General features: G+C 41.8%; 1 protein-coding gene across 3 annotated transcripts in view; it reads right to left on the reverse strand.

The window, feature by feature from the left end:
* Positions 1-15,735, reverse strand: part of MYPN (myopalladin) — a 106,017-nt gene that overhangs the window by 39,132 nt on the left and 51,150 nt on the right. For all 3 annotated transcript variants that reach the window (XM_038009168.2, XM_038009169.2, XM_038009170.2), the window contains 4 exons: positions 13,441-13,582; positions 10,270-10,293; positions 6,333-6,449; positions 5,483-5,855 (listed from right to left, as the gene is read on the reverse strand). In XM_038009168.2, the coding sequence (XP_037865096.2) occupies positions 5,483-5,855; positions 6,333-6,449; positions 10,270-10,293; positions 13,441-13,582 (656 nt within the window). The remainder of the gene's footprint in view (positions 1-5,482; positions 5,856-6,332; positions 6,450-10,269; positions 10,294-13,440; positions 13,583-15,735) is intronic.

Here is a 15,735-nt window from a genome sequence, read left to right on the forward strand (position 1 = left end):
AGTCATTAAGGCTGCCACACTTTGATGTTTAGGAGAATCTACTCTTGAATGAGTAACCACAGGAAGACCCATATGTGGGATCACAGTGCTTCAGGACCACTAATTATATGATCTTCATTTTATTTTTATTTATTTAATTATTTTAGGCAGTCTTACTCTGTCACCTAGACTGGAGCGCAGTGGCACAATCACGGCTCACTGTAGCCCTGACCTCCTGAGTTCAAGTGATCCTCCTGCCTTAGCGTCCCAAGTAGCTGGGACCACAGGTGCGCACCTCCTGGCCCCGCCAATTTTTGTATTTTTTGTAGAGTTGGGGGTCTCGTCATGTTGCCCAGGCTGGTCTCAAACACCTGAGCTCAAGCAATTTGCCCACCTTGGCCTCCCAAATTACTAGAATTACAGGCATGCGCCACTGCGCCTGGCCGGTCTTATGTTCTTTGGAAATATGTGTTGCTTTTGGGACACAGAGACTCTGCATTCTAAGGAATACAAAAGAAATTATTAAGGATTTTGAATTCTTAAGATAAAATGCCAGACAACAAACTCGTTTTGGCAACGACAATTTCTGGCAGTGTGTGCTGGAGCCAGTTCACTGGCTTTGAAGAACAGATAGTGCACATCTCATTTCAACCACCCATTCGATGACTTTCCCTTAGTAGCTTCAAATTGGCGCAAATGCTAAAAATCAGGGCTTTCTCTCCCCTGTCAGTCATTAAACATTTGCCAGTGCATCACTGACTTGGAAAACTAGTTCTGAGTAAATCTGCTATGGTTTTAGCAGCAGTCACTGTGCTGGTTGCACATTTGAATCACCTGGAGACTGTAAAAGACAAATGAACCTTGCTGATTTAGGCACCTGCTCAGTTAATTTACCTGCAGTGGACTTCAGACAGTTATTAGTATCTTTTCAAATGTAGGTCAGTCAGTCTCAAACTTTACTGGGCCTCAGAATCCTCTGGAGGGCCCGTTAAAACACAGGTTTCTGGCCCCCATCCCTAGAGTTTCTGATTCGGCAGGTGTGGGGTGGGGCCTGGGAGTCTGCATTCCAACCAAGCTTCCAGGTGACGCTGATGTGGCGGGCCTGCCTACCACAAGGCCCCAGGTGATTCTCACAGGCATCCAGGACTGAGAACCGCTGCCCTAAAGAAACACTTGGCCCCAAAGCATAGGCTTTCCTAGTACATTCTGACTTTTGTCTGACATTTATCTCACTTTTAAATGTTAATTATTGTGTTTTCCTGGGTGTAGCCGGTGGGTGGTAGGGAGTGGGGAAGAGTTGCAACTCAGGGTTATTTCTTTCTTTTTCTTTTTTATCTCTTTTTGAGACAGAATCTTGCTCTGTCACCCAGGCTGGAGTGCAGTGGCATAATCTCAGTTCACTGCAACCTCTGCCTCCTACGTTCAAATGATTCTTCTGCCTCAGCCACCTGAGTAGCTGGGATGACAGGCATGCGCCACTACGCCTGGCTAATTTTTGCATTTTTAGTAGAGATGGGGTTTCACCATGTTGGCCAGGGTAGTCTAGAACTCCTGACCTCAAGTTATCCACCTGCCTTAGCCTCCTAAAGTGCTGGGGTTACAGACGTGAGCCACTGTGCCCAGCCGGGGTTATTTCTCTAACTCTAGACCAGTGGTTTCCAAACTGGCTGCACATTAAAATAATCTGATTCAATTGAGATGGAAGGCATAAATATTTTTTAAAAGCTCCAAATTTTATTCTAGAGTGTGGCCAGGATAAGGAATCACTGCTCTAGACAGCTTAATATTCAATCTGAAATTTCAAAGTCAGGCTTTGATGACACAAGGTTTAAAAATGACAGCTTCCCTTTCTGTTGCAATTTTAAGATCTACTTTATCTCTATTTTCCAAATGAATAGCAAATTGAAGGAACAAGCAGAAAATTGTATCCTTGAGAAGACTGAGTCAATATATTTTAATGCAAAATGTGTGAGGTTAAACCAATGAGGTTAAAACTGGTAAGAAAAGGTTGTAGGCATGTAGATTTACAAAGGGTGTGTGTATGTGTGAGTGCGGTGAATATATATATTCATATCTATACTAATGTAAACATATATATACACAAGAGAAAACTTAAGGAAGGCAAAGAATATTAAAGAATTACATAGTGCCGAGAACTATGTTTCTAGAGGGTGTCACTATATGATTTATTAGAGAGATGTCTTATGTTAATTGGAAGTCTCATGTGGCAGACACTGCTGTCTACTTAATTCCCCCCTTATAAAAGAACCCGATTTTGTTTATGGTGGCAATATGTGCAGCTAAAGACTGTACTTCCAGCCTCCTTTGCAACTAGTGTCCCATCTGCCTATATTCTGGCCAAAGAGGCAGAAGCAGAAGATTTTGGTTGAAACCTCTAAGAAGTCTCCTTAGAAGAGATTCTAACATCAAGAGTGATGTCTAGGTGGAGTGGCTCACACCTGTAATCCCAGCACTTTGTAGATGTGATGACTTGACCACCATCAGCTGTCTTGGACCATGAGGGGACCTGGAGAAAAAGCCAGTGTTTGGGATGGCAGAGCAGAAAGACAGAAGGAGACTGGATTCTTAATGACCATGGAACAAACATTCATAGCCCCAGACTCCCTGTCTACTTTCTTTATATGAGAGAAAATAAACCCTCAACTATTTAAACCCTGTTAGTTTGGGTTGTCTGCAACATGAAGCTCAACTTAATCCTAACTGACATACCTGAGGACTGAACTCTGACCTTTTTCCATGCTCAAATCCTATTCTAAGGGACCTAGGGAAAGTCACTTCCAAAACAAGCCGTAGCCAATCTCATGAAACAGGTCTTTTTTTTTTTTTTTTTTTTTTTTAAAGAAAGAATCTCATTCTGTCACCCAGGCTGGAGTGCAATGGCGCAATCTCGGTTCACTGCAACCTCTGCCTCCTGCGTTCAAGCAATTCTCTCACCTCAGCCTCCTGAGTAGCTGGGATTAAAGGCACATGCCACCACACCTGGCTAATTTGAAATACGCCTTTTTGACCCAGTGTATGGTGGTTTTCTTTTCATCCCGACTCTGGCATGGCATCACATGACATTAACAGCAGACTCCCTTATTTTAACTTAAACATTCCTTTCTACTGACTCCAAGTTTTCAGACAAAACTTAACTCTTTCAATTGCCAACCACAGAATCCCCAGCCCTACCTATGACTGGTAAGTCCCTGCTTTGAGATGTCCTGCCTTTTGGGGCCAAACCAATGTTTATCTTCTTGTATTGATTTATGATTTTACCTGTAATTCTTGTCTTCCTGAAATGCATAAAACCAAACTGCAACCTGACTGCCTTGAGTGCACTTTCTCCGGACCTCTGGAGACTGTGTTTCCCTGGGTCGTAGTCACTCATATTGACTTAGAATAAACCTCTTTAAATATGTTGGCAGAATTTTATTTTTCCATCGTACTATATAACAGCCCCTAAAACTGTTACTGGGGAAGAGACAGTCCTACAAAGGAGGCAATTCCCCAGGAGGTTGTTTGGGGTTACCTGTTCCCTGTAACTCCCTTCTCTGAGAACTTCTCCCACCTACAGTTTCTTCCAAACATAAATCCTCTAACAGTTGAGTGTACTGGGGGAGGGGGCAGGAGGTCACCTGACCAGCCTGGACCAACTAGAATTGGGAGTTGAACTGCTGAGACTGATTTAGTTAACAGTGGTACTTGACACAGATTATGATGTGGAATGGGGACATGGCCATGATGGGACACTTATGAACTGATGGGTCTTCAAAGAGAGAAGAATGGACCAGATAAGTAAAGAGGAAACAAGGAGATGCTCAAGTAGATGGAGGGCGAACCAGCCGCACAAGCTCCAGCAGACAGAGGCTGGACTGACCTGTGATCCTGAGATGACAGGTGAAGAGGCCCAGCTCCCACCTCTCTAGTTCTTCTCCTGCAGGGCTTGGTTGTGTTTGGCTTACCAATTTCTGCCTATATCCCTGCAGTAACCTCTTCTCCTCTTTTTACTTTAAGTGGATTCCTGTTTCCTGTGACTGACAGGACTTTGAGGGGACTGAGGCATTTCTGGATGTGACTTGCTTAGAGGCATGTTTCACAGCATTGAATCTTATGTCCAGAATTTTGCCGTATACAGTGATGAGAAGAATATAAACTAGACACGAATGGCTTCCAGTGAACATCTCATGGTGATGAGCAACCCACAGTGGGTGCACTGGTGCTGTAGATTTTGATGTTGATATTTAAAGGTTTTTGTAATTAGAAACAATTTTTTATGAATTTGATGTGTGGATGAAACAGGAAATAATAGTAATATCATGCCCTATATTTGCTATGTTGTGGATGGACATTTTAAACATTGCAACACGGCTTTCTTTTTCTTTTTTTTTTTGAGACCGAGTCTCGCTCTGTCACCCAGGCTGGAATGCAGTGGTGCGATCTCGGCTCACTGCATGCTCCACCTCTTGGGTTCACGCCATTCTCCTGCCTCAGCCTCCCGAGTAGCTGGGACTACAGGCGCCCGCCACCATGCCGGGCTAATTTTTTGTATTTTTAGTAGAGACGGGGTTTCACCATGTTAGGCAGGATGATCTCGATCTCCTGATCTTATGATCTGCCCGCCTCGGCCTCCCAAAGTGCTGGGATTACAGGCGTGAGCCACCACGCCCGGCGGTGATTGCAACATGGCTTTCTAGAGAGTCAGGGCAACAACCACAGTAGGCTCCTGAGTTGAGTCAGAAAATCATGACCACTTCTTTATCCTACTATATTTATCCAGCAGCAGCTAGGAACTATCTAACAAATACTAAATAGCTTTTCTATAATGACTACAGAAGCTTAAATTGAAGCAGAAATGAGAAATATAAGGATGAAATTACAGACTGTAAAGACGATTAGACACAAAAAACATCTTTATAAGAGAAGCACAGAAGTGCTTTACCTGGGGCCTCTAATGTCAGAATGTCAGACAAATGTTTCTGAATTAGTTTAAGTGCAACATTGCTTGGAGGTAGAATATTAATTAAGGATAATAGTGATAGTGTGCTTCTACTGATGTAAGGATGTACATTTGGCAAAACATTTAATGTGTATTTTCTCATTTGGGAATTCCCCTTTTTGTTTTTTTTTTTTCCTGGACAAGTCTTGCTCTGTCACCCAGGCTGGGGTACAGTGGCATAATCACAGCTCACTGTAGCCTGAAACTCCTAGACTCAAGTGATCTTCCTGCCTCTGTCTCCCAAGTAGCTAGAACTATAAGTATGTACCACCATGCCTGCTAATTTTTTTACTTTAAATTTTTTCTTTTAGAGACAGGGGTCTCACTATTTTTCCCAGGCTGGTCTCAAATTCCTGGGCTCAAGCGATCCTCCTGCCTCGGTCTCCCAAAGTGCTAGGATTACAGGTGTGAGCAACTGTGCCTAGCTGAGTTCCATTATTTTTAAGATCAGACTCAAGAAAAGATCACAGAAGCTCCTGGTTATTCATCCTACTTTTTACTTACAGTTTGGGTTTGGCCAGAACTGGAGGGGGCTCTTTGACGGGGGAAGAAGGCTCTGGGATTTTTGTTGCCTGTGCGTTGAACCTCTCCTGGAAAGAATCGGGCCTGGTCTGTCTGGTGGTCACCACGCCAGCCTCGGAGGATGCTTCACTTCCTTTGTCATCTTCAGGCAGGTTGAAGTGCACACGAAGCCCAATCCTGGAGCTGGACCGGGGCTCATTGTGGTTCACCAGAACTCCCTCGAGTTTGGGTTTGGGGGGTTGTTCCACAGACGGAGGCTCTGAGTGGGGTGGGGAGGGCTGTGGCTCAATAGCAGCCAGGTTGGTGGTGGAGTTGGCTGAGTGAAGAGACCCGTTGTTGCTGAGGTCATCATTTCCTGAAAGGACAATAACAGGACCTGAGTTGTCAGTCACTGTAAGCCTGAACTGGGGCATGTGCACAAATGGGAAAGTGTTCACACCAGACGAATGTATGAATGGGAAATGCTTGTCAAAAACAGATCATCATCAGGGCATTAAAGAATGGTAAGGATACAGGAAAAAAATTAAATTAAAAATAAAATACTAAATTTAAAGTATAAATACCCCTTTGGAAAGAAATTTAGAAATTTATTGAGGAGATGTTCTCTTAGGAAATATAATGACGACAGCAGGGTAACTGGGGTGGTGGCTGTAAGTGCAATAAGAAATTGAAAATTGGACACTGTTCAAGAACACTTTCCTCAATAATTCAAATATTTTTGGGAGAGCCAAGCCAGCTTCGTATGAAAAACAGTAAGGAATGGTAACACAAAGTCTGCATATTCACATTCAAAGTCACAGGCTAAACTGTTCTGGCATTAAAGGGTCCTTACCTCTCACATGCAGCTGTGCAATGCTTGACACTGTGCCGTATTTGTTGCTTGCAGTACATGTGAAGCACCCAGAATCTTCTGCAAACACCTCAGCAATGACCAAGGTGCAAATCTCCTCTATATGCCAGTGAAACAGAATGGTTACTGACTTAATTATGAAAATAGAATTATAGAATTTACTGATATCAGATGATGATTCTACAAAGTCAATATAAGATGGTTATATTAATTCTTTGAAAACAATTGGTTAAAACAATTATTTGATTGAATTGACTGATTAGTAGGCAAAATAAGTCAAAGAATGTAGAAACAATAACTCCATGCAGACAGGCCAAGTATTGACAGGGGGATTTTTTTTTTTTTTTTTAATAGACGGAGTCTCGCTCTGTCACCCAGGCTGGAGTGCAGTGGCAAGATCTCGGCTCACTGCATCCTCCACCTCCCAGGTTCAAGCGATTCTCCTGCCTCAGCCTCCTGAGTAGCTGGGACTACAGACATGTGCCACCCGCAAATTTTTGTCTTTTTAGTAGAGATGGGGTTTCACCATGTTGACAGGCTGGTCTTGAACTCCTGACTTCAAGTGATCTGCCCGCCTCGGCCTCCCAAAGTGCTGGGATTACAGGCATGAGCCACCATGCCCGACCTGACAAGGGGATTTTGTAAAAATCGTTACATATTATGGATTCTCAGATAATCTTCTATTCTTATGTCATCAGTACAGATGGCAAAAATAGAAATGAATGACAATAAACTTTTTAAAAATCACAAAAACAAACTAGGAGTCAAAGGAAAAGGAAATTTCTGTGAAATTAAAGAACTAATAAAATATTTTCTAAACCTAGGTCTCTCACTATTTCCCTGGGGAACTTTTGCAGTAAGATTATTTTAAACAAGGACCACAATTTAAAATTGGACAGCAAATATTTTGCTTTACTAGTAGTAATGAACTGATAGAGTAACTTGAAATTCTGGGTGAAAGAAGAGTGAAAGGCATTTCTACTTTTGTATTACTATGGTAAATCTTATGGATTACTCTGATACACTGTGAACAATGATCCTCTGTGAATAACTACAGAGGTGATTCCCAGGTAGAACCACATGACTACCGTCCAAAATTATTAAAGTTAGATATTCCTTGACAGCTAATAAAGAGGAGGTATAAGACAGTAGCATAAATCTCCAGTTATCACTCTATAGAAATGACATTAAAAACAAAATTATTAAAAAATAGTTGCATTAGGAGAAACTTGGCAGGCATCTCAGTGCTTCATGATAATTGAATTGAATTAACTAGACCATTTCTAGGAAATCTGGCCAGGCGGGCATGGCAGGCAGTATTGAGTATTGCTGTTTGAACGTGTCCCCCAATATTCATGCTGGAAACAATTCCCACTGTTTCACTGTTGGGATGTGGAGCCTAAAGGGAGCTGTTTATGTCATGATGCCTCTGCCCTAATAAATGGATAAATGTTGTTATCATGGGAGTGGATTCGTCATGAAAGTAAGAGTGGCCCCCTCTCTCCCTCCCTTCTCTTGTGCACTTGCTTTCTTGCCCTTCTGCCTTCTGCCATGGAATGACACAGCATGAAGGCCCTCACCAGATGCAGGCCCCTTGATCTTGGGCTTTCCAGCCTCCAGAACTGTAAGAAATAAATCCCTGTTCCTTATTAAAAATCACCCAGTTTCAGGTATTCTGTTACAGCAGCACACAGTGGACCAAGGCAAGTACCTACTCAGTAACTCTTCCTCCTCCTACCTCCTTGTTGATAGAACTTTGGCTTTGTCTACTCTACTTGGAGTGGTCATATGTTTCGAAGAAAGCTGGCCCCTCTCAGCCTCAGGTGGTAAATCATGACTGGTCTAAGCCAGTCAAGCTAACTCCATTCTTGTTAAGTGGTAGTTGAGACACACAATTCCAGTCAGTGTGATATTGAAACCATCACCACAGGGTTGACAAGAATTGCATGCTCAGTTCAGGACAGAAATATAGTTAAGCATTAATCAGGCTGCACTTTGACCCACTTAAAGTCATACAGCACTAGATCCTGACCATCTGCATCCGCTTGTTCCTATAGATAGGATTTCTGACATTAGGATCATAAGACTATTTAAGAATTGATTTGCATCCCCGTTGTTCCTATAAACAGGATTTTATTTATTTATTTATTTATTTATTTATTTATTTATTCATTTATTTATTGAGATGGAGTCTCAGTCTGTCGCCCAGGCTGCAGTGCAGTGGCATGATCTCGGCTCACTGCACGCTCTGCTGTCCAGGTTCACACCATTCTCTCACCTCAGCCTCCCGAGTAGCCGGGACTACAGGCACCTGCCACCACGCCCGGCTAATTTTTTGGATTTTTAAAAGTAGAGATGGGGTTTCACCATGTTGGCCAGGATGGTCTCAATCTCTTGACCTCATGATCCGCCTGCCTCGGCCTCCCAAAGTGCTGGGATTACAGGCGTGAGCCACTGTGCCCAGCCTCTGTAGACAGGATTTCTAACATTAGAATCATAAGGCTTCTATTTTTTTTGAGACAAGGTCTTGCTCTGTTGCCCAGGCTGGAGTGTAGAGGCATAATTTCGGCTCACTGCAGCCTCTACCTCCCAGGTTTGAGTGATCCTCCCACCTGAGCCTCATGAGTAGCTGGGACCACAGACGTACACCACCATGCCTGGCTAATTTTTAAGTTTTTGTAGAGGTGGGAGTCTCACTATATTGCCCAGGCTGGTCTTTAACTCGTGTGCTCAAGCGATCCTCCCACCAAAGTGTTGGGATCACAGGTGTGAGCCACTGTGCCCAGCCTCATAAGGCTTTTGTTTAGGATCTTTTAAGACATTTTTTCAGACCATGAATTCCAGCAACTAGTTTGAAGACCCCCACAGAGGATGGAGATCAGCAATGAGAACATGGCTTCTTCATCTCCCCCTCCCATGACTTCACCCTGCACTTTTCAACCAACCAGTGATCTCTGCTCTTCCATCCACTCCAAAACCCTTAAAAATCCTAGCCCGGCTAATTTTTGTAAATTTGGTAGAGATGGGGTTGTATGTATGTTGGCCAGGCTGGTCTCGAACTCCCAACCTCAGGTGATCCACCCGTCTCAGCCTCCCAAAGTGCTAGAATTACAGGCATGGGCCACCATGCCCAGCCTGAAGAGAGAATTACAGTAATGAGATCACAAACCAGCTTTCTCTAACAGGGTTGCAAATACAGTCTGATTTCTGGGTGGCACAGAGAGGGCATTCGGATGTTTTTGCCCTGTTTTGTGAGTGACTTGAACTTTCTAAGTTCGCCTACTGTCACTTGTATTTCATCTTAGTATCCTCCCAACTAAGTCAAATCACATCACAGATATTTTACTGAATCTCTGCAAGCTGCAAAATCTGATGATGCGTAAGTTTTGAGATAGCTAGGCTATGGAACTGAAATTCACCTAGCATTATAAAAATTGCTTTGCCTAGTTTTGAAGGGGCTCAAATGGTGGCCATTTATGGAGGAAAAGAAACACTTCTCAATAACCAAGAAACACTTCTCAATGATCAAGAACCAACTGCATTCATATGAGGTATTAAATATATATTCCAGATTTGCACATGCTCCCCTCCTCTCCTCCTACAATAATAGCTATAATTCATTTGGAAGGCTTTTTTTTTTTTTTTTTTTAGAACAGATGCTTGTTCTGTCACCTGGGCTGGATTGTAGTGTCACGATCTTGGCTCACTGCAACCTCCACCTCCCAAGCTCAAGCGATTCTCCTGCCTCAGCCTCCCAAGTAGCTGGGATTACAGACGTCCACCACGCCTGGCTAATTTTTGTACTTTTCCTAAAACTTTATTTTTCACTTTTTATTCATCTCAGTGTAACTTCATTATGCATTCTTATATATATAAAATCACTCATATACTAATGAATTAAAGTTGAAATCATCTTTACCTGGCTCTGCCATGGATCGAGGTTCTAAAAGAAAAAGAAAAGTAAAAGATTCTGAGCATTTATTTTACTGAGAAACTACATGTTCATCAGAATCTTCCTATAGAATTTCACAGTCTCTTGCACACTCAGGAGTGATACAATAAGGTTATGTAACAATATTGAGTAAGATGACCTTAACGGGGTAGAATGGATATTACAGAAAGGCAGCAAAAGAGCAAAAACTGGTTTTTTTGGGTTTTTTTTGAGACTGAGTTTCGCTCTTGTTGCCCAGGCTCAAGCGCAATGGCACGATCTTGTCTCACTGCAACCTCTGCCTCCTGGGTTCAAGCAATTCTCCTGCTTTAGCCTCCCAAGTAGCTGGAATTACAGGCATGTGCCACGACGACAGGCTCATTTTTGTATTTTTAGTAGAGACGGGATTTCATTGTGTTGACCAGGCTAGTCTTGACCTCCTGACCTCAGGTGATCTGCCCGCCTCAGCCTCCCAAAGTGCCGGGATTACAGGCATGAGCCACCGCACCTTGCCCAAGAGCAACAATTAAATGATATTGCTTCCTCTTGAAATAAATCTGGGCTTCACTTGGGGTACATAAACCTTAGCCAAGGAAGTTTCCGAGTTAGCTCTATTTCAGAAATGACTTGCTTTTATTGGCACTCATTCAGCCTTACCTGAAAAAGGTTTGTGAAGATTGAGAGATCGTTCTTGGCTTTGGGCTCTGATATTCTAATAAAATGTACACTATACCTCTTGCTCTGAGGTTTCTAAGATTAAGAACCTCAGGATAGATCATAGTTTTTTCAAGAGTAGGTTTTTGTTTGTTTGTTTGTTTGGTTGGTTGGTTTTTTTTGAGATAAAGTCTCTCTTTGTTGCCCAGGCTGGAGTACAGTGGCAAGATCTTGGCTCACTGCAACCTCCGCCTCCTGGATTCAAGTGATTCTCCTGCCTCAGGCTCCTGAGTAACTAGGACTACAGGCACCTGTCACCACACTTGGCTCATTTTTGTATTTTCAGTAGAGGTGGGGTTTCACCATATTGGCCAGGCTGGTCTCAAACTTCTGGCCTCACATGATCCGCCTGGCTCGGCCTCCCAAAGTGCTGGGATTAAAAGGTGTGAGCCACCATGCCCAGCCAGGAGTAGGTTCTAACTTTAAAATTCTTTGGGCTTCATGAAAATGCCCACGGTGGTACTGAATGTAGGTGTTTGATTGATATTGAATTGCCAACACTCAAAAAGTAGTTGTTGAACTTAGTTTTAATCTTCTTCACTGGTAAACCCATTGAAGATTTTTTCTCTCTCTGTTTTTTTTTTCTGTTTGCTTTTTGTTTGTTTGTTTTGTTTTGTTTTGAGATAAGGTCTCACTCTGTTGCTTAGGCTGGAATGCAGTGGCGCGATCTCAGCTCACTGCAACTCTGTCTCCTGGGTTCAAGTGATTCTCCTGCCTCAACCTTCAGAGTAGCTGGGACTACAGGTGCATGTCACCACACCTGGCTGAGTTTTTGGGTTTTTTGGTTTGTTTGGTTTGGTTTTTTTTTTTTTTTTTTTTGGTAGAAACAGGGTTTCACCATGTAGGCCAGGCTGGTCTCAAACTACCGACCTCAAATGATGCGTCTACCTTGGCCTCCCAAAGTCCTGGGATTACGGGTGTAAGCCACTGTGCCTGGCATCTCTCAGTTTAAATGGCATTCAGAATATATTGTCGTTGCTGCTACTGCCAATAAAACCTGACAGTAGCTCTGATTCCTATGTCACACTGATCTAAGGACTACTATTTTGTGATAGGCAGAAAAAGATTAAGAAAAAAGAAAGTAACTCACCACAAAAAATGATGTGTGTAAGGTAATACATATGTTCATTAGCTCAATTTAGCCATTCCACAATGTATATATATTTCAAAACATCATGTTGTACATGGTAAATTGTAAAATTTTTATTAATCAATGTAAAAAATAAAAAATAAATAAACAAAAGTTATACATGTTCATTGTGGAGAAACTAAAAAAATACAGAAATGCAAAAGGAAGTACAACAATCCACCCTAGACTCACTGACCAGAGAAAGACTGCCAACATTTTAGCAAATTTCTTTCCCAAGTTTTTCTATAATAGATTGTTCTACATAGTTAATAAAACATATTTTTTTAAAAGCAAGTATGTTGCAATGTAGTTTATGGCTGAAATGGGTCAAGGAGAAAGCACTGCATGACAAGGTGAAAGCATGGTGCGATAAGAAAAGAAGAACTAACCATGTAAATTTCTAATAATTCTTACAATAAAAAAGAGCAAGAATTCAATGTGAAATAAAGAAATACAAAGACCCAAGTAAACACTAAAAAGAAAAGTTTCATCCCAGATTTAATTAGTGAAGTGCAGATTACAACAAGTGTTCCCATTTTTGGCCTGTAAAGTTAGTGAAGATTTTTAATAAAATGGTTAACACTCATTGTTGGTGAAGGTGTGAGATGAAAGGCATTCCCATGTATTGTTGGTTGTAGTAGGATATAGCTAGGGCGACGTGTGTCCCAGTTCAACTGGGACAGACCTATTTTATGCCTGGGATCCCTGTATAATTATTAATAGCATCCTCTGTCACTCCCCCAAAGGGTCTCAGTTTGGCTGATTAATTGTGTAATCATCCTAAATTTAGTTCAACCCTTTGGGGTGGCATTTTGGCAACATATTTTAAAAGCCTTAAAAAGGTAAATTTACAGCAGCAATTCTCGTACTAGAAATTTATTCCAGGGCAGTAACTGTAGATATTCACAGCTACTGGGGACGCTGAGGCGGGAGAATCGCTTGAACCGAGGAGGTGGAGGTTGCAGTGAGCCGAGATCGCGCCACCGCACTCCAGCCTGGGTGACAGAGTGAGATTCCATCTAAAAAAAAAAAAAAAAGTAAGGAGGCTCTGTGTTTATTGACATTGAAAGGCGTTCATTAAATGTTGAGTAAATAATCAATTTACAAAAAAAGAATATGATGATTTTCTTTAAAAACTATGCATGGAAAACTTCTTGGAGAACATATACTGAAATATTAACAGGAGTATGACTACAGGTGTTTTTTATTTTATTCTTTTGACTGTATTTTTAGTTGTTAAAAAGTTATAAAAATAAGTGTGTACAATAATTTCATAAAAACAAAATATCAGAAAATAATTTAAAGCATTAACTTACTTTTCTGTAAAATCCTAAAATCTGGAGAATCTTCTATTAAAGTCCCTTCTCTATACCACTCAACCTTAGGAGATGGAGCTCCTTTTACTCTGCATTCAAAGACAACCAGCTGACCCTCAGAAGCTGACAAATTTTGTAGCATCTATAATGATAAGAAGAATGTAGTTAGAACCAAAAAGTACACATTTTTGTAATTTAGTCCCAGTGTTGAATTTTAGAAAAAGATGCTATCTCCAAATTTGGATTTTTCTCCAAAGCATCTACATCTCTAGCAGCTTCAGTTCTGTGGATGTGCATTCAAAAGTAGTTTTAAGAGCTTGTTGGGAGGTTCTAGCAGGGGAGCGCGGCTACTCCTATGCCCCTGACTGAAGACCGGTCCTCCTATATCAGGTATGGTCATCTTCTTCCATTGAGTGCACAGCTTCAGGAGGGACGCACATGGAGCAGAGAGGGAGGAAGAGGACACCCGCATAGCCAGCCGGATAAGCTGAATTAATTCTGACTGTCAATGGGGTGATAGATGTCGCAGCCAGATTGCCCTCACATCCCAAAAGTAGGTTTGAAGACAGAATCATCTGAGCCCATATAAAGCTTTCCCCTCACTATCGTTTTCCTCTCTCTCTCTACCAATGCTAAGTAAATTTAGTAAATATTAGGCAAGACATTTTGAGTAATGTAGCTACTTTTAATACAGTATCTTTGGGGTGGTTTTTTGTTGTTGTTTTGGTTTTGGTTTTTTTTTTTTTTTTTTTTTGGCGGGGGGTTTTTGTTTGTCTGTTTGTTTTCTTTTTTTTTCTTTTTTTTTTTTTTTTTGAGGCGGAGTCTCGCTTTGTCGCCTAGGCTGTAGTGCAGTGGCCGATCTCGGCTCACTGCAAGCTCCGCCTCCGGGGTTCACGCCATTCTCCTGCCTCAGTCTCCTGAGTAGCTGGACTACAGGTGCCCGCCACCACGCCCGGCTAATTTTTTGTATTTTTAGTAGAGACGGAGTTTCACCATGTTAGCCAGGATGGCCTCGATCTGCTGACCTTGGGATCCACCCGCCTCGGCCTCCCAAAGTGCTGGGATTACAAGCGTGAGCCACCGCGCCCGGCCTGTTTGTTTGTTTTCTGAGACAGGGTCTCACTCTCTTTCCCAGGCTGTTGTGCAGTGTTGTGATCATTGCTAACTGCAGCTTCAATCTCCCAGGCTCAAGCGATCCTCTCACCTCAGCCTCCTGAATAGCTGGGACTAAAGGCACAGGTCACCACGCCCGGAATTTTTTTTTTTTTTTTTGATAGAGACAAGGTTTTGCCATGTTGCCCAGTCTGGTGTCAAACTCCTGGGCTCAAGCGATCCACCCGCCTTGGCCTCCCAAAATGCTGGGATTACAGGCTTGAGCTGCCGCACCCGGCCTCAGTACCTCTGTTCTTAAATGCCCAAGTTGTGTTTGATTTCTAGAAATAATAATAATCTTTAAATCTGCAGTGAGTATCTACTAGATGTGTTCAACATAGGAGTGATGTATTGGTCCACAAAAGAATGTGGCTGCTCATAATGTGGAAGGGTTATATGGTCCAAGTAACTGGTTCTGTCATCCTAGTTTTGCCTTGTTTACATTCTGCAGTCCTGGAAATTGATTTTCACTTTGCTGTTTTGATTTCCTTATGTGGTCTTTACAGGATAGCCTCACTAATACGTTGCGGAATAAAAACAATCACAGTCTTTATAAAATCCTAGTCACACATACAGTCATATGTCATTGTAAAATATGTTGTAAATTTGCGAAGGAATCATTAAATTGCTTCACACTCCCACAACAAAAGGTTTACAGAGACCACTTTGAATTATAAGATATCGGTATATACTATACTAGACTCTAGAAGATAATAAAATGCACATTTTTTCACAACTAGTTTCTTATTCATCATGATTTGTGAGCTGAAAACCATACATTCTTTTCTGCAATTGGCAATTCATGTGATTATGAAATGCTTCTTTGGCACATGTATTGGCATATTTTTGTTTTTCATTTGGCCCAAAGACTGTAAGCATAAAAAGGTTATAATTAAACTTCCTGCAAAAACTCTGTAAGCAACAAATGCTGCATGGCTTTCTATTATTACAATTTTTGGACCTGCATTTAGGAAATACTGGCTCTTGCTTCAGAGAAGGGGATAGTCGATCGTTTTTTATCTTTTGTCATTCGCTGTTAAGAATATTTCGTTATTTGTTACAGTTCTTGTCTGAACAACTTATGATATTCTGTACTTGGTCCTATCGTACTTAATAGCATTTGTCTAAGGAGAATATGGGGCT

The sequence above is a fragment of the Chlorocebus sabaeus genome, chromosome 9 (assembly GCF_047675955.1).
Source record: "Chlorocebus sabaeus isolate Y175 chromosome 9, mChlSab1.0.hap1, whole genome shotgun sequence".
Lineage (NCBI taxonomy): Eukaryota > Metazoa > Chordata > Mammalia > Primates > Cercopithecidae > Chlorocebus > Chlorocebus sabaeus.